Source organism: Panthera uncia (genome assembly GCF_023721935.1).
Source record: "Panthera uncia isolate 11264 chromosome A1 unlocalized genomic scaffold, Puncia_PCG_1.0 HiC_scaffold_16, whole genome shotgun sequence".
Classification (NCBI taxonomy): Eukaryota; Metazoa; Chordata; class Mammalia; order Carnivora; family Felidae; genus Panthera; species Panthera uncia.
Window position 1 is genome coordinate 13,556,934 of NW_026057576.1, and position 18,113 is coordinate 13,575,046.

General features: G+C 34.9%; 1 protein-coding gene across 5 annotated transcripts in view; it reads left to right on the forward strand.

Moving 5' to 3' along the window:
* NBEA (neurobeachin) overlaps nt 1–18,113 on the forward strand; it is a 673,234-nt gene that overhangs the window by 355,444 nt on the left and 299,677 nt on the right. For all 5 annotated transcript variants that reach the window (XM_049646794.1, XM_049646795.1, XM_049646797.1 and 2 more), the window contains 2 exons: nt 6,082–6,190; nt 9,910–10,076. In XM_049646794.1, coding sequence (XP_049502751.1) covers nt 6,082–6,190; nt 9,910–10,076 — 276 coding nt within the window. The remainder of the gene's footprint in view (nt 1–6,081; nt 6,191–9,909; nt 10,077–18,113) is intronic.

The window sequence follows — 18,113 nt, forward strand, 5'->3', positions numbered from 1 at the left end:
TTTTTAATTATAGAGATTATATTTAAAATTCAGGATCTGTTCATCTCAAGTCAAAGACAAATAATTGAATTATAACAAACGGCCTAAAATTGGATTCTTCCTAGAATATCAGAACTTGCCCTTCTGATATCTATTCCATTTGGAATAGAATACTTTCTTTTGTCTCCTGACTTCTTTCCTGTATCCATGACAACTCTATCTGCTTTAGAATAAGAATAAATAGGATTGAACAAATTACATTTTGTTCTGTTTCTTTTGGAAAGTAGACTCACACTAGAAGATGAAGACCAATTCATTCATTTCCTATTTTGTATAGATACTTGAGAAAGAAAATATCCTGTAACAGATACTCCTAAATTATCCAATATTTTTTATTTACCTCATTTTATTTACATTGTGCTAAATGTACCATAGAATTTCATGGTATTAAGAAACTACCTTAAATTAAATTAAAACTCTGCATTAAAATTCTATTTCTTCTTTGCCCCTCCTTCTCATATAACATATTCATGTATTCATTCAGTCATTTATTCATTTAGCCATATATTGCTGGTGAGTCTGTATTTCATAACAGGTACCTTGCCAATGCATGTTGGCTAGAGATGAATAAGCACTGTACCTCATTTTTTTTTTTTTTTAATTTTTTTTTTTCAACGTTTTTTTTTTTTATTTATTTTTGGGACAGAGAGAGACAGAGCATGAACGGGGGAGGGGCAGAGAGAGAGGGAGACACAGAATCGGAAACAGGCTCCAGGCTCCGAGCCATCAGCCCAGAGCCTGACGCGGGGCTCGAACTCACAGACCGCGAGATCGTGACCTGGCTGAAGTCGGACGCTTAACCGACTGCGCCACCCAGGCGCCCCAGCACTGTACCTCATTTTATGAACATCCCAGTCTTGTTAAAAAGAAAAGAAAGAAAAAAAAAGAAAACAATGTGATTAATATTATAATGACAGCATCGAGAAATTGGGAGGCCTCTTAGCTTTATTGGGCGCAGGGGTTGGTAGGGTTTACAGGAAGAGATGGCACTTATAAAGGTCCTGAACTATCATTAAAAGATACTATAAAGATTTTTTTTCTAGACCATAGAATAAGTATGTTAAAGAGGCAGTAGATAAGATTAGAAAAGTATACAGTCATCTATATATAGTAAGCTTGACTATTATCTTGTCTATTATAAGTAGGCATTGAAAAAATTTAAGAATAGATAACACTGATGGACAAATGGAAAACGTATTAGATAGATGGAAGATGGGGGGGCAGAAAAATGAGGGAGCCATTGTAATCCAAATGATAATGATTTATGTGAACTTAAGTAATGGCTTAAATGAAAGCAATGTTAGTGTATTAGTAAAACAGTTTAAAATATATTGAGGTAAAATCGACAAGACTTGGTGACTAGTTTACTGTGGGATGATCTTAAAGCCACATTTCAATGGATTGGAAAGTGAATAGGGGCATTTAAGATTATTTCCTGTTGTGATGTTGATCTAGCTCCTAAGATCCAATATTTTGTGTTTGACACAATGTTGATATTTTTGGCCTACCTGCTAAATATAGTCAAATTTCAATGTTAAGCAACTTAAAACTTTGTTCTCTTGTTCAGAATGCTTAACTTTTTCCACACTGTGTAAAACTTGTGGTGTAATTGTTCTTAATCTATAAAAAGGAGCATAGGAATTAAAACTCCCCCAAAGTCTACATTAATGTTGTCTAAGAAATATATAAATAATAAGTTGATTAATACCCAAGATTATACCATGATATCCTAAGGGAATATGTGTATCAGATGTGAAGAAAGAGTTACCTAATTTTCTTAAAATCTTTTATTTCAGGAGTCAGCCTCACATAACAAACCCAGACAGATTTGGGTTGTACATTGGTTCTGTTGCTGGAAGTTCCCTGGACTTAAACAAATTGCTTAACTTATTTAATTATTTATTTATTTTGGTTCTTTCAACTATAAAATGGGACTAATAATATACCCAACTCATGGTTGTTTGGGGATTACCCAAAATAGTATATGAAAAGAACTAAGCATGTGTAAGGTGTTCAATAGAGTTCATTTCTTTCCTTGAAATTTTATTTTTGAGGGGGACATGTGTGGAGAAACCACATAGGCAGTTCATATTCAGGAACAATATTGTGAAATAATAATTTTATACAAGAAAAGGAACTATGGGTTACTCAGTGATCTGAGGTTATGTTCTGCAAAGAATACTCACATCCTACATAGGGTGCACGCTTTGAAGCAACATGGGTCTTATAAGTGTTTTAGGAGTTCTCCAGTTCTGCTCCTCCTCCCTATAAATTGTTGTCTCAAAGAGCAGGAATGCTCTGGGAGCACATGCCTAAAGCAGTTGGTATTTTAAGCCTATGACAAGAAATTAAGTAGAGAATCTAGCCTGGAACATTCTGGATAAGCCAAGACCCATGAGAGGCTAATACGGTTCTAGTGACTCCTCCTTGATATCACCAGGAATTAAAGGAAGAACTTACCGAAGATAGATCTGTTGAATTCCCACTCATTAAGACTAGAAGTGAGATTTAAAAAAAAGGTCACTAAGTATATGAGAATGAAAACTACTGTATATGAGAATTAGCAAGGAAAAAACAACAAACTTGCTATTTAGCTTATACAAAATTAAGTGAGGTTCAATCTGCCCCGTTCTGATTGAACTTGACAATTGAGCAAGAAAAAAATGATAATTCATTTCATTAATGAGCAGTGCAAGTAAAGAATAGCAATCTTGAGAATAGCACTGTTGTTAAAAATCTAAGTAAAAGGGGCACCTGAGCATCTCAGTAAGTTAAACATCTTGTTTGGGTCAAGATCTCGAGGTTCATGAGTTCAAGCTCCACATAGGGCTCTGCACGGACAGTGCAGAGCTGCGTGGGATTCTCTGTCCCTACCTCTCTCTGACCCTCCCCCACAGCACAAGCTCTTGCTCTCAAAAATAAATACAGTAAAATCTTGGTTTGCAAGCATAATTCATTCTGGAAACATGCGTGTAATCCAAAGCACTCATATATCAAAGTAAATTTCCCCATAAGAAATAATGGGAACTCAGATGATTCATTCCACAACCCAAAAATATTCATATAGAAATGATTACAATACTGTAATATAATATAAAATAATAAAGAAAATACAAAATATAAAGAAAAAATAAAACATTAACTTGCCCTTACCTTTGAAAATCTTTGTGACTGGTGTGAGAAAGAGAGAGGAGGGTTATTGTGTAGGACGACTTTCACTATCACTGATGGAATCACTGCTGTCTATTGGCACAATGGAATCTTTTTCTGCATAGGGCCATTGTATACACTCACACAGATGTTTACCACAGTACAGTTTTAATAAACTCTTGTGATATACTGTATTTAATGTAACTGGCAATAAGGCAACAGAGGAAAGCATCTATATCTGCAGGCAGCCTGACCTGGAATGAAGCAAAGCATTCTAAGCTTACTCTTATATGGAGCAGCAAGGACTGTCCCTAGATGTTTTGAAGTGACAAAAACTACACTAGTGCCGATTGTGGGCACCTTCCAACATTCTGAATAATCACTGATTTCTGCCAAACACCATGGCCTGAGACTGAGCATCTGAGCATGGGACATGATTACCCACAATCCCTCAGCGAGAGAGGGAGAGAGAGAGGTAGAGAAGAACCATTGGTTCAGTTATGATCATGTGACATTTGGCATCACATACTACTTGTATTGCAAGACATCACTCACTTATCAAGTTAAAGTTTATTAGAAATGTTTGCTCATCTTGCAGAACACTTATAGAACAAGTTACTCGCAATCCAAGGATTTACTCTAAATAAACATTTTTTTTAAAAAACTAGGTAGAGAAAAACTGGACCAATGAATGAATGTGAGTGTTAGAACTGAATTTAGAAACAGTTTTTAATGTTTATTTATTTTTGAGAGAGAGAGAGAGTTGCAGCACGAGCAGGGGAGGGGAAAAGAGAGAGGGAGACACAGAATCTGAAGCAGGCTCCAAGCCATCAGCATAGATCACGATGCAAGGCTTGAACCCACAAACTGCAAGATCGTGACCTGAGCCAAAGTCAGACGTTCAACCAAATGAGCCACCCAGTCGCCCAATTAGAACTGAATTTTAAAAGGACATTGGTAAAAGAACAGACATTAATTTGTAAGGTTGCCCTTTAAGAAAAACCGGAAAGACTTGAGTTAACTTCAAATATCCTATGATTATTTTTAACACAGTAATTGCTTACTGCAAAAGAAAAGAATGTAAAAAGACCTAATCACTGTTCATAATTGGAAAAAATGAAAAGAATTAATGTTAGAATGCCCACAATGGAGGAGAGCACCAGTAAACACAGAGGTTTTACTTAAAAAAATATTGTTGGTTAATGAAGATGCAATGCAAATATAAAATTAGGAGAATTTTTTTTTAATTATGATCTGAAGAAAAGAACTTAATTTTTCTGAGCCTTGTTTCTTATGTTTAAAAATGAAAATAATATGTATCTCCAAGGATTCTTGTGAGAATTGAGTATTATGTGTAAATTACCTATTTTATTACCTAGCTCTCAATAAGTGGTTTGGTGACAGCTGTTATGATCAATATCTTCTTCCTCCTCCTCTTCTCCTCCTTCTCCTCCTTCTTCTCTTCCTTCGTCATCATCATCATCATGATCGTCATGTGGCTTAAACAAACAACCATTTTTTAATCTCTCATTGTTCTCATTGACTGGGCTCAGCTAAGCTGTTCCTTTGCACCACTCTGTGGAGCTGTCTGGTACTGTAATCACTTGGGAGGCTGGCTCTGGGCTGGGAGTTCAACTAGGCCTGGGAGCCTAATGTCTTCTCTTCTCCTCCTTGAGGCTCTCCACGTAATATGAGCTTCACTCAGCATTGCAGCAGATTTTACAAGACAGGTTTCCAAGAAAGAAAGGCAAAAGCTTCAAGGCATCTTATACCCTAGGCTCAGAAGTTACAACACTTCACTTCTGCTATATTCTGTTGGTCACAGGAAGTCACCAGGCACATCTAGGGGAGCAGAAACTCTTCATTTTTAAAGAATTATTTTTAAATGTTTATTTACTTTGAGACAGAGAGGGAGGGAGAAAATCCCAAGCAGGCTCCATGCTGTTAGCGCAGAGCCTGATGCCAGGCTTGATCTCATGAACTGAAACCATGAGGTCATGACTTGAGCTGAAATCAAGAGTTGAGTGCTTAACCAACTGAGCCACCCAGATGCCCCAACATTGCTCTTTTCCACGGAGCAATAACAGTATCACACTGCAAAAGAGTATGTGGGATGGGAGATATTGTTGCAACCATCTTTGGAAATAAGCTTTGCTCCATGCTATCAAATAAGTATGAAGAGGCTCCCTGTGCGCTCCCACTTAAGGAAGGATCTTCAGATATATTGCTAAGTGAGAAAAGCCAGGTAGAGAAAAGACTGTGTAAAATACTAATATTGGTGTAAGGATGTGGAAAAGAACATTTGTATTTTCTTATGTATTTTTAAAAGCCTCTGAAAACATATGCAAGAAACTGTCAACAGTAAGTGCCTGATGAGGTTGGAAATCAGGTCAAGAGGTAATATCGTGAGAGGCTTTTCACTATATGTCTTAAACTTTTTGAAAACAATTTGGATATTCAAATAACTTTGTTAAAAAGTTCAGTGCATAGGTTTCCTAATATATGATTATCTAGCTTTTGTGTGAAAGTTTACTTCCAAGATAGTGAAGTCTACTGTTTTAACCATTTCCTTCAAAGATAGGGCATTCTGTTGTTTTAACCATTTAAAATACTAATAAAAAACCTTGATTTTTTTTTTGCATTAACTAATTTTATTGAATTAATTGAATCATTCATTCACAAGATACACTATTGAACAGAGGCATTGTTGTAACAGTTTTATGGTACATTTCTATATTTCAAATGTCTTTGAATTATAATTTTGACTATGTTAATTTCATAATGTAACTAAATTTTATGCATAATTAATCTTTCAAATACTGAAATTTGATTAAAAATTAGATTAACCAAAGATACTAGGAATAATAATTGCAAAGGTATCTTCCTTTTTAGATTACTATGCCACGCTATGAAGGACCATATAGTTCGTGTCGCAAATGAAGCTGAGTTTATTTTGAACAGACAGAGAGCTGAAGATGTACATAAACATGCAGAGTTTGAGGTAAGGTTTTGGTGGCAGATTAAATTCTGCTTCTCTAAGTCAGCTGTCTCTGATGGTAACCTTACATAAGTTTTTTTTTACAGGAAAATTTCATTCAAATAATTTTGGTTCTTTTTTTTTTTTAAGCTTTAGTAAATACCAAACACAGAGCACTAATTTTCATCTCATTTACAACATGGAGAGATCCCTCTTACCTTGTGCCTAACTCTTTAGTAGACTGAAGTTTTTCTAAAGTACTCTTAAAGGCAAATAAAATTTTAGAATGCAATTACCGTAGTAATTTTTAAACTAGCAGAGTTTATACACTACTAAATGTGGGTTTAACAAGTGGTTATATAAAAATACTCGGTTTTTTTTGGGGGGGCGCCTGGGTGGCGCAGTCGGTTAAGCGTCCGACTTCAGCCAGGTCACGATCTCGCGGTCCGTGGGTTCGAGCCCCGCGTCAGGCTCTGGGCTGATGGCTCGGAGCCTGGAGCCTGTTTCCGATTCTGTGTCTCCCTCTCTCTCTGCCCCTCCCCCGTTCATGCTCTGTCTCTCTCTGTCCCAAAAATAAATAAAAAACGTTGAAAAAAAAAATTAAAAAAAAAAAATACTCGGTTTTTCCATGTATTCAGTAATTTATTATTTATCAATGTATCCATCTTTAGAGTGGCCAAAGATCATTGCAGTTCATGTTTTATTGTTATAATTGATATTTTATTGACAATTGAAGGATTGCTATTATATGATATGCTTGCAGATCTATACGTATATCTGGGAATGTATAATTTAAATTTAAATATGTAATTTTATAATATATAAATATATAAATTTAAATATATAATTTAAAAATCCTCACAAGTCCCGTGACTAAAGAAAAAATTAAGTATCATTTCTATTTTATATGAAACAACTAAAGTATATTGAAATACTGTATATTCCATACTAACAGGTTTTATATACAAATATTATTTTTATATTTCTAGCGTGTCAATAATTATTTACCATTATTTGAATTTCCTCCATTCAGTATCCTGATTTCAGTGTTTTAAATTACAGCACTGACTTCATTCAATTTGCAAAACAAACTTGGTTTCAGAAATAATCAGGTGACTTGGTATTTGGCTTAGGTTGAACTGCCATTGGCCTTGAAAATAATAAATAACCATCCATTTATTTTCCTGATGCCACATGCGAACAAGTGTGGCGTGGCTAGAAATCAGAGCCCAAGATTTCAGTTTTGATGAGGTTTTTATCTCGGCAAACCAGCTCTCTTAGTCATGCGCGTTGATGCCCCAGGTCTAGTAATCTCTGACCTTGCTGGCTGAAAAGCATGAGACAGAGAAATAGCTGTTGTCACTTCCATACTCTTAACCTCTGCTTCATTTGTCAGATGAGACAGCACACACTTGTCATGTGAGATCGCAACAACCTTATTTTGAAAAAAAAATACCAAATATTTTAAACTTTGATAAAAGTACGTGGACAATTGAGTGTATATCAAAGTGAAGCTTCATATCTCTTCAACAATAAATACCATTGGGTATTTATCAGGGGGTCCTGTTGTAATCTGGATGTCAAGAAAATTCTGAGTTATCTGTTCTTTGACGAATACGTTTAGATATAAGATATGTCAGGACTTTAAACAAAATAAGAATATTCAATTAAGTATTGACTTCCGTTAGTAAATAAGATTTGGAAAATTAACTGAATTCCCTGCAAGATGAATTTTGAGTCATTCATATTTCTAGTAAGAAAATTAAGATGCTTTGTGGGGATATAAGAAGATCAGTATTTGTCATGTGAAAACATTTAAAATAGATTCTCAAGCAGCTAGGTATCAGTAACAAGCTTTAACACATATTTAATGAAGGTGAAAATTAAGCTGAAGGCAGTGTTTCTCAGCCTTTTTTTCATTATTGCCCCCTAAGCAAGCCTTTTAGACAATTTTCACTCTAATCACCCCCTCTCCATAAAATTTTGTATCTACTAATATGCTGTATATCTGTTTATGTACTATATACACATCTGTGCTTTACACATAAAAAGAATACAGTTTTTTCACACACACACCCCCCTCGCAATACCACTTTTCACCCCCTGGGGATGAGATCATTCCTATTGAGAATGCATGGCTAAGAGTGATAAGAGGCCATGAAGTGGATGTGAAGACTCAGTGTTTTTTAGAATTATGTAAACATAAAATAAAATACTACTGTAAATCAAATTGGAGACTATTATCCTTGTTATTTAATGGATTATACTGTTTTTTTAACTAAAATGTTTGTTCTTTTTAGGTTAGAGCTGTCTTAGTAAATGCATTGATGTGTGTGTGTGTGTGTGTGTGTGTGTGTGTGTGTTTCACCATTTACCACTTTTAAGTTATAAAAAAATTCACAAAAGCCATGGCATTTTACTAGGCCTTTTTGGGGGAATTTCTCTCCCTCCCATATAAGCTTGTATTTAACAGATAAAGTATATTTAATTTGAGATGGGTACCTCACAGTTAAGTTTTTTTTTAGTTAACCATTGTAATTGTTAAGGAAGAAAAATGAAAATTTAATTTTGCTCTCCAATGAGCTAATGAAATATTAACCTCATTATGGAGGCAGATCATTGTACTAATTGGTGATTCCCTGTACAAAAAGATAAATTGGAAAATGAATTAATCCTCCTTAGATTACTGTAGGGTTATTTCTCTGAAAGAGATAACTTGTGGTAGTAGTGGATAGAATAGACAGACTGAAGGGATATGTTCAAATACCTTCCATGAAACAGATTTTTACATAGTAAAGATGAATGTGAGCCAATTATATGTATTTTTTTTAGATGTGGGACTTTTTTTCTCCTAGTTATAAGACTCATATTACATACTTGGTAATGTTAAAATTTACAGTGAATCCACCCGATATAAAAATCACTATACAAAAAAAATCACACTCATAATTAAAGACATGTTCATCTTCATCATCATATTGAACCTTTTTGATACACGGTGGGATTGATTAGCTTTGTTGCTAATGCCAGTGAGCATGAATACAGTAGCCGACAGAACAACTGATTATTAGGAAAGATAAGAATAAGATAGTTGTTATCCTGAGAACCTTTGAACACATTAAATACTAGGATTGGGAAAGATTGTAGAGAAAAGCTTACCTTATTATTTTACAAATATGAAACTGAGTATGATGATGAAATAAAACAATTTTCATGAAGTGTGAAATAAAATGCAAGCCTAAATTCCTAAATCATTGCTTTTCCTTGTACATCGCATTGCCATTTATGAGATGGAAATATTAATTAAATGGCAAGTTTTGGATCTCTATATAACTATCAGGAATGTAACTCTTTATTTTAAGTGCAGTATATACTATATTGGTTAAAATAATAATTAGATTTACATTTTTAATAAACCATTATTCTAAAATGTTTTTTTTTTAATGTATTAGCAACAGACTCAGAATTTTGGGAGCCTTAAATGTCATTAATTTCTTTATATAACATCATCCAAATTATCTTCCATATACTTTATGTATAAACACATAGGACACATTTTTACCAATTTAAAAAGTAATTATAATGACTATATTCTTTAGAATAAATTTTCCCAAGATTGGATTATCTGAGTTTTTAAAATTGAATTATTACCCTTTAACTGAAGGTTAGATAATATTCCTTACTTAGCCATGGCAGAAGTTATGCATTGTTAAACATTATGCACTGTTTGTATGTTTTTACAGTCTCAGTGTGCCCAGTATGCTGCTGATAGAAGAGAGGAAGAAAAGATGTGTGACCATCTTATAAGTGCCGCTAAACATCGAGATCACGTTACGGCAAACCAACTGAAACAGAAGATCCTCAATATTCTCACAAACAAGCATGGCGCTTGGGGAGCAGTTTCTCATAGGTGAGTAATCACAGATTACAAGTAAATAATAATTCACAAGTTATTTATAATAGAAGTTTTAAAAACATCTATAAACTTTAAAATTATCTAGAAAATATGATTTAAAGCATAAAAAATTGCTTGAATTTTTCCCTGATATCTTTAGTAATTCCTCTTTAGAATCCTTTGGAAGAAAAGCTAAACTTTTAACAGAAGCTCCAGTGCAAGTTATTTCTAATTTAATAATAATACGCAACATCATAAAAAAATTAGGCAAGTATTTTAGACTACTGTCTCTTACATGATGATGTGTGTTAATTATAAGAAGTGGCTCTTTTTTTCATGTTTCAAGAGTCAACTCTTCCTACTTATTAAATTTATATCATTCTGAATTTTTCTTATAAACAGGTAATAATATAAACATTTACTGTGGAGAGTTAATACGTCCTTTTTAGAAATTTTTTTTCCGTATTTTTCTATTCAGTCTTTCTTGCGATGGATTTTCATTGCATATTAGGACATTTGTGATATTATAGTGTACGTAAAACCAAAATTGGTTGTTTATGGATTACAGATGTTCTCCTTGCTAAGGTGTTGTGGTGTAAAATTATTTTCTTTATTTTCTCTATACAATGAAGTTTTCTAGAAAAATAATAATGAAGCAGATCACTACATTTAGATTGCTAATGTTCTTCACTTTTATATCTTCATTTTATTTGTTCCCATTAACTGCTTTTAAGTGTTTAGCAGAGTTTAGGGGTTGGTTACTTGTGGACAGGACACTACTAAGAAGAATTCTGATAGAAGCAATTCTATTAGTTAGGGAAGAACATCTAGAATATGATGAGGATAGTGTTTGATCATCTGACCTGGTATTTCAAGTGTAAGATAGATCTAGTAAGTCTTTTTTTTATTTTTTTATTTTTTAATGTTTATTTTATTTTTGAGAGAGAGAGAGAGAGAGAGAGAGAGAGAGACATAGTGTGAGTAGGGGAGGGGCAGAGAGAGGTGGACACAGAATCTGAAGCAGGCTCCAGGCTCTGAGCTGTCAGCACCGAGCCTGATGCGGGGCTCGAACCTGTGAACCGCGGGATCGTGACCTGAGCTGAAGTCAGACACCCAACTGGCTGAGCTACCCAGACGCCCCACCCTAGTAAATCTTTATTATTTTTGCATTTAAGGTAATACTAAGAACCTTACATGAATTATTTCATTAAACCTTCATAACATCTCTATTTAGATTGGTACTCAAACGTTTTCCATATTACATTGAGAAAACTGAAGCTTTCAGAGGTTACATAAAACTTACATAGTATCACACAGCTTATACAAAAAGAGACATTGTTCCAGTCAGGGTTGTCCAGAGAAACAGAAACAGAACCAATGGGATATATGTGAGACACAGAGATATACGTATAGGTATAGGTATAGGTATAGGTATAGGTATAGGTATAGATATACAGATTTATTTTAAAGAATTGGCTCACATGATTGTCAAGTCTGGTAAATCTGAAATAACGTATTCCAGTCACTGTGGCTTTCTCCTATTTTTTTAGGCTTTTGGGACATGCTTACTCTACTTAGAATGCTTCTTCCCAAACATTCTATGCAGCTAGCTCTCCTACTTTCTTCCAGTTTTAATTCAAATGGTACTTTCTCAAAAGAGCCTTCTGTAGCCACTCTGTCTAAAATTCTACTTCTTCCCCCAACTATTTTATTTTGTATTTCTCTGCTTTATTTTTCCTTTCCAACATTTATTTCTATCTTACGTATTATATCCTTTACTTATTTGTCACTTGTATTGTTTTGTGTCCCACCAGCATCCGATTCCATAATGGAAGGGATTTTCTCTCTTTTGTCCACAGTAATATACCTAGCACCTAGAATAATGCCTGATACATGTAGATGTTAAATAAATATCCATTGACTAAGTTAATAAATGAATACTTAATGTATACCCTTTTTTACAGTGATACTGGGGATGAGTAGAAAAATAAATTAGTCTATTGTCTGGGACAATTTTATATTTTAAATGAAATTATTTTATTAAATGACAAAATGTACTTATCCTTGCATAAAACCAAAGTTCAATTCATCTGGGAATTAGGATGAACAATTCCTGTATCATTGGGTTATTTTAATGGTAAAATGAAACATGCAAAATACTTAACACGATGTCTAACACAGAGTAGACTTCTCATATTTGTTAGTCTCTTTTCTTTTTTGGTAGCTCTTTGAAAAAGACTTTAAAAAGACCTTATTTTTTTAGAGCAGTTTTAGGTTTACAACAGAGATCTCCCTTATATCCTCTCCCAACACACATGTGTAGCCTTCCCCATAATCAAGGTCATTCATCCAAATTGTACATTTGTTACCAAGAATGAACCTACATTGACACATCATAATCACCCAGTCCATAGTCTACCTAAGGGTTCACTCTTGGCGTTGTATATTCTGGGGGTCAGGACAAATATGTGATGACATATATCCATCATTTTAATATCATACATAGTATTAAATTTTATTTATTTATTTATTTGTTTGTTTTTGACATTTATTTATTTTTGAGAGACAGAGCATGAGCAGGGGAGGGGCAGAAAGAGAGGGAGACACAGAATCAGAAGCAGACTCCAGGCTCCAAGCTGTCAGCACAGAGCCCGACGCGGGGCTCAAACCCACAAACTGTGAGATCAAGACCTGAGCCGAAGTCAGACACTCAACCTACTAAGCCACCCAGGCACCCCCATACATAGTATTTCAACTGCCCTAAAAATTCTGTGTTCTGCCTATTCATCTCTCTTTTCCCCACCCCTGGCAACCACTAATTTTTTTTTTAATTTTATCCATAGTTTTGCCTTCTCCAGAATGTCATATATTTGAAATCATACGGTATGTAACCTTTTCAGACTGAATTCTTTTACTTAGTTACATGCAATTAAGGTTCCTCCATGTCCTTTCATGGCTTGATGGCTCATTTTCTTTTAGCACTGCATAGTATTCCATTGTCTGGATGTATTTATCCATTCACCCAGTGTATTTATCCATTCACCTACTAAACAGCATCTGGTTTGTTTCCAAGTTTTGGCAGCTGTAAATAAAGCTGCTGTAAACATCCATGTGCAGGTTTTTGTGTAGGCATTGGTTTTCAGCTTCTTTGGGTAGATACCAAAAAGCATGATGCTGGATGGTATGGTAAGAGTATATTTAGTTTTACAGGAAACCACCAGAGTGTCTTCAAAGTGGCTACAACAGTTTGCATTCTCAGCACCAATATATAAGAATTGCTATTGTTCTCCCTCCTTGCCAGCATTAGGTATTGTCAGAATTCCAGATTTTGGCCATTCAAATAGGTATATAGTGGTATCTCGTTTTGATATGCATATTCCTGATGACACATGATGTGGAACATCATGTCATGTGCTTATTTTCCATTTGTACATCTTTGGTGAGGTATCTGTTAAGGACTTTGGCCCATTTTTTAATAAGGTTGTTTGTTTTCTTATTATTGAGTTCTAAGAATTCTTTGTATATTTTGCATAACAGTCCTCTATCAGATGTGTTTTTTGCAAATATTTTCTCCCAGTCCGTGGCTTATTTTTTCATTGTCTTGATAGTGTCTTTTGTAGTGCAGAAGTTTTTAATTTTAACGAAGTCCAGTTTCTGTTATGTCTTCCATGGATAGTATCTTTGATGTTGCACCTAAAAAGGCACCACCAAAAAGTAATAATAATAATAATAATAATAAATTTTAACAAGGCACCAACAGTACCAAACATCATCTAGGTTTCGATGTCATCTTCTAGGAGTTTTATGGTTTTACATCTTACAGTTAGGTCTGTGATCCATTTTTAGCTAATTTTTTTTGAAGTGTGTTAAGTTTGTAGTCTATTTGTGGGCACTTTGTTCCACTGACCTATTTGTTCTTTCACCAATGCCTTATTGTCTTGGCTAATGTAGCTTTTCGTAGTTCTATAAACTAACTTGTTCTTCTCCTTCCAACTTAAAAATTACTTCTTAAAGTAATTTCCCATGCCACTTAATCACCCTCTAACTTGCAATATATAGCTCTAATCTATTGATTTTATTCATATAATGAACAGATGGCTCTTATTAGCATAGTGGGAAACAAAGTAGAATAACTCCCTCCCTCGCTTAGTTCATAGAAGTCCAATAGAAGAGACATATTACACGAAACAAATGATTATAGAAATAAAAGATGTAAAGGCAAACTTTGGCAATTACTAGGAAAGAAAAGTACAGGGTGCTCTGAAGGAGAGAGTATAGCAAAGGATCTTCATTTTAGATTCAGAAGTCAGGGAAGTCTTCTTTAAAGAAGTTCTGTTTGGGGGCGCCTGGGTGGCTCAGTCGGTTAAGCGGCCGACTTCAGCTCAGGTCACGATCTCGCGGTCCGTGAGTTCGAGCCCCGCGTCGGGCTCTGGGCTGATGGCTCAGAGCCTGGAGCCCGCTTCCGATTCTGTGTCTCCCTCTCTCTCTGCCCCTCCCCCATTCATGCTCTGTCTCTCTCTGTCTCAAAAATAAATAAAACGTTAAAAAAAAATTTAAAGAAGTTCTGTTTGAATTAGGTACTCAAGGAATGAGCAGGGAATCATCAGTAAAGGCTGGGGTATAGAATATTCTAGAGAAAAATATTACAAAGACTCAGAATTTAGAAATAATAAAATGAACAGAAAGGAGGGTAGTGTGTCTAGAACTTACTGAGCACTGGAGATAGGTGTTTGAGATAAGGCCGGATAGTAACATATGAGCTAGATGATTTAAAGTCTTGTAGATCCTGTTAAAGATTTGTGACTTTATCCTAAGTGGCATGAAAAGCAGTGAGAGGCTTTGAGCAAAAGAGTCACATGATCTGATATATGTTTTAAAAGATCAGTCTGTCTTTTTCTGTATGACTTATTTCACTCAGCATAACACTCTCCAGTTCCATCCACGTTGCTACAAAAGGCCATATTTCATTCTTTCTCATTGCCACGTAGCATTCCATTGTGTACATAAAACACAATTTCTTTATCCATTCATCAGTTGATGGACATTTAGACTCTTTCCATAATCTGGCTATTGTTGAAAGTTCTGCTATAAACATTGGGGTACAAGTGCCCCTATGCATCAGCACTCCTGTATCCCTTGGGTAAATTCCTAGCAGTGCTATTGCTGGGTCATAGGGTAGATCTATTTTTAATTTTTTGAGGAACCTCCACACTGTTTTCCAGAGCGGTTGCACCAGTTTGCATTCCCACCAACAGTGCAAGAGGGTTCCCGTTTCTCCACATCCTCTCCAGCATCTATAGTCTCCTGATGTGTTCATTTTAGCCACTCTGACTGGCGTGAGGTGGTATCTCAGTGTGGTTTTGATTTGTATTTCCCTGATGAGGAGTGACATTGAGCGTCATTTCATGTGTCTGTTGACCATCTGGATGTCTTCTTTGGAAAAGTGTCTATCCATGTCTTCTGCCCATTTCTTCACTGGATTATTTGTTTTTTGGGTCTGGAGTTTGGTGAGATCTTTATAGATTTTGGATACTAGCCATTTGTCCTATATATCATTTGCAAATATCTTTTCCCATTCCGTCGGTTGCCTTTTAGTTTTGTTGATTGTTTCCTTTGCAGTGCAGAAGCCTTTTATCTTCATGAGGTCACAATAGTCCATTTTTGCTTTTAATTCCCTTGCCTTTGGAGATATGTCAAGTAAGAAATTGCTGCGGCTGAGGTCAGAGAGGTTTTCTCCTGCCTTCTCCTCCAGGGTTTTGATGGTTTCCTGTCTCACATTGAGGTCCTTTATCCATTTTGAGTTTGTTTTTGTGAATGGTGTGAGAAAGTGGTCTAGTTTCATTCTTCTGCATGTTGCTGTCCAGTTCTTCCAGCACCATTTGTTAAAGAGACTGTCTTTTTTCCATTGGATATTCTTTCCTGCTTTGTCAGAGATTAGTTGGCCTAGTATGACTAAAATTAAAACAAAACAAAAACCTTAAAATGTAAGACCTGGCAAAGAGGTAAGATGTAGCTGGAACCCACATACATTGCTGATAGAGGTACAACATGGTGCATCTTCTTTGGAAGAAAGTTTGAAAAGCAGTTTATTTGTTTTTTTTTAATACAATGAGACATACAGTTACTACATGACATAACAATCCTACTCCTAAGTATTTACTCCAGGAGAAATGAAAACGTACATTCACACAAAAACTTGTACATTCGTGCAAAAAAACTTGCACATTAATGCTCAAAGCACGCCCCTAAATAGCATAAATGCTCTTCAACTAGTATATGGATAAATAAACAGTACATCCATATAATGGAATAGTACTCAGCAGTATAAAGGAATAGACTATTGTTATATGCAACAGCCTGAATGAATCTCAAATGTATTCTGCAAAGTGAAAGAAGCCAGACTCAAAAGAACACAAATTGTGTAATTCCATTTATGCAACAGCTGGAAAAAACAAAACCTTAGGCAAATAAAACACAGCGGTGGATTCCAAGGGCTCACAGTAGAAAGAGAATTTGACCAGAAAGGGACAACATGAGGGAGCTTTCAGGATGATGGAATTGTTCTATATCTTGATTGTGGTAGTGGTTTCATGATTCTGCCTTTGTCAAGATTCTGCCTGTACAGCAAAAAGAGTGAATTTTACTGTATATAAATTAATTAATTGTTTTTAAGCCTTTGGGCTAAGATCAAGTGTATATAAATTAATTAAGTTTTCAAAAACTAAAATAAAAAAAAAAAAAAAGGCCCAGAGAAGTCTTTATAGATGGCTTTTGAGCTGTGAATACTAATGTTTACCTAACTATATTATACTTTTAATATAGAGAATTACAATCACATATTATTTATTCACTGTTTTAAAGTTAAATAAATTGCAACTGAGATTATCTCAATTACTTTCATGCCAACAAGGTGTATTGGTCTGTAATCTAAAGCACATAAGTTCGATTTTCCCATAACTAATACCTCTAAATGAATTAATTTTTACTATGTGTATTTTTTTAATTATATAGTTTTTAAATCCTAAAGTAAATGTAGTAAATATACTATTATCTAATAAAGATTTTGAAATGTTCAGAGGGAGAAGAAAAAAGAACTTTCTTTCTTTCCAGCAATTTGCAGGTAAAGTATCAAGATTTAAATTAGGAAGGTGCTCTACACTCAGTGAATGCAGTTGTAACAAGCTGTAGCAAGTATATTGGTAGTAACTGAGTTAGACTAAACAATCTACTAATTTTGATCTCTATAATAATGTGTGATATAAGAGGGGGGGAAACCTGCTTAGAAATCAGATATATAGATATAGATATAGATATGTATATATCTATATCTATATATATCTATATATATATATGTATGTATGTCTCACAACCCATATTTGTTTTATGGCAGTGAAGTTTCATAAAAACTTAGGCCACAGCTTCATAAGAGCTAGGTAAATGCACATAACAGGGTCAAATGGGAAGATGGCGTACTTATTGGATTTCAACCTGAGATCCTACACCTCCAAAACAAGAGTTCTCAGACTCACCGTATCATGATTTTAAAATCAAAATAATAACTTAAAGTTACATAAAGAATGAGTAGGTAGTGCTGTGGAGTGATAATTGTATGCTTTGGAAATAAATTCCGTATTTGGAATATTCTGAAAGAATCACATTAACTTTCGCTTTCTGACTTTTTCTTCTGTTTCCCTTATTTTTAATATTCATATTTAGGAGTGCCTGGGTGGCTCAGTTGGTTGTGTCTGGCTTCGGGTCAGGTCATGAGTTCGAGCCCCCCGTCGGGCTCTGTGCTGACAGCTCAGAGCCTGGAGCCTGTTTCAGATTATGTGTCTCCCTCTCTTTCTGCCCCTCCCCCTGCTCAAGTTCTCTCTAAAATGAATAAATGTTTTAAAAATTAAAATAAATAATTCATATTTACATATGGGTGTGAACTACAACCACTGCACTTGGATATTTATTTAATCCCAAATTAATTTGCTCTGAGTCCCTTCATGGGGCTTTTGGAAAATCCAATCATAATCATTAATAGGACCCTACATATACATTCCT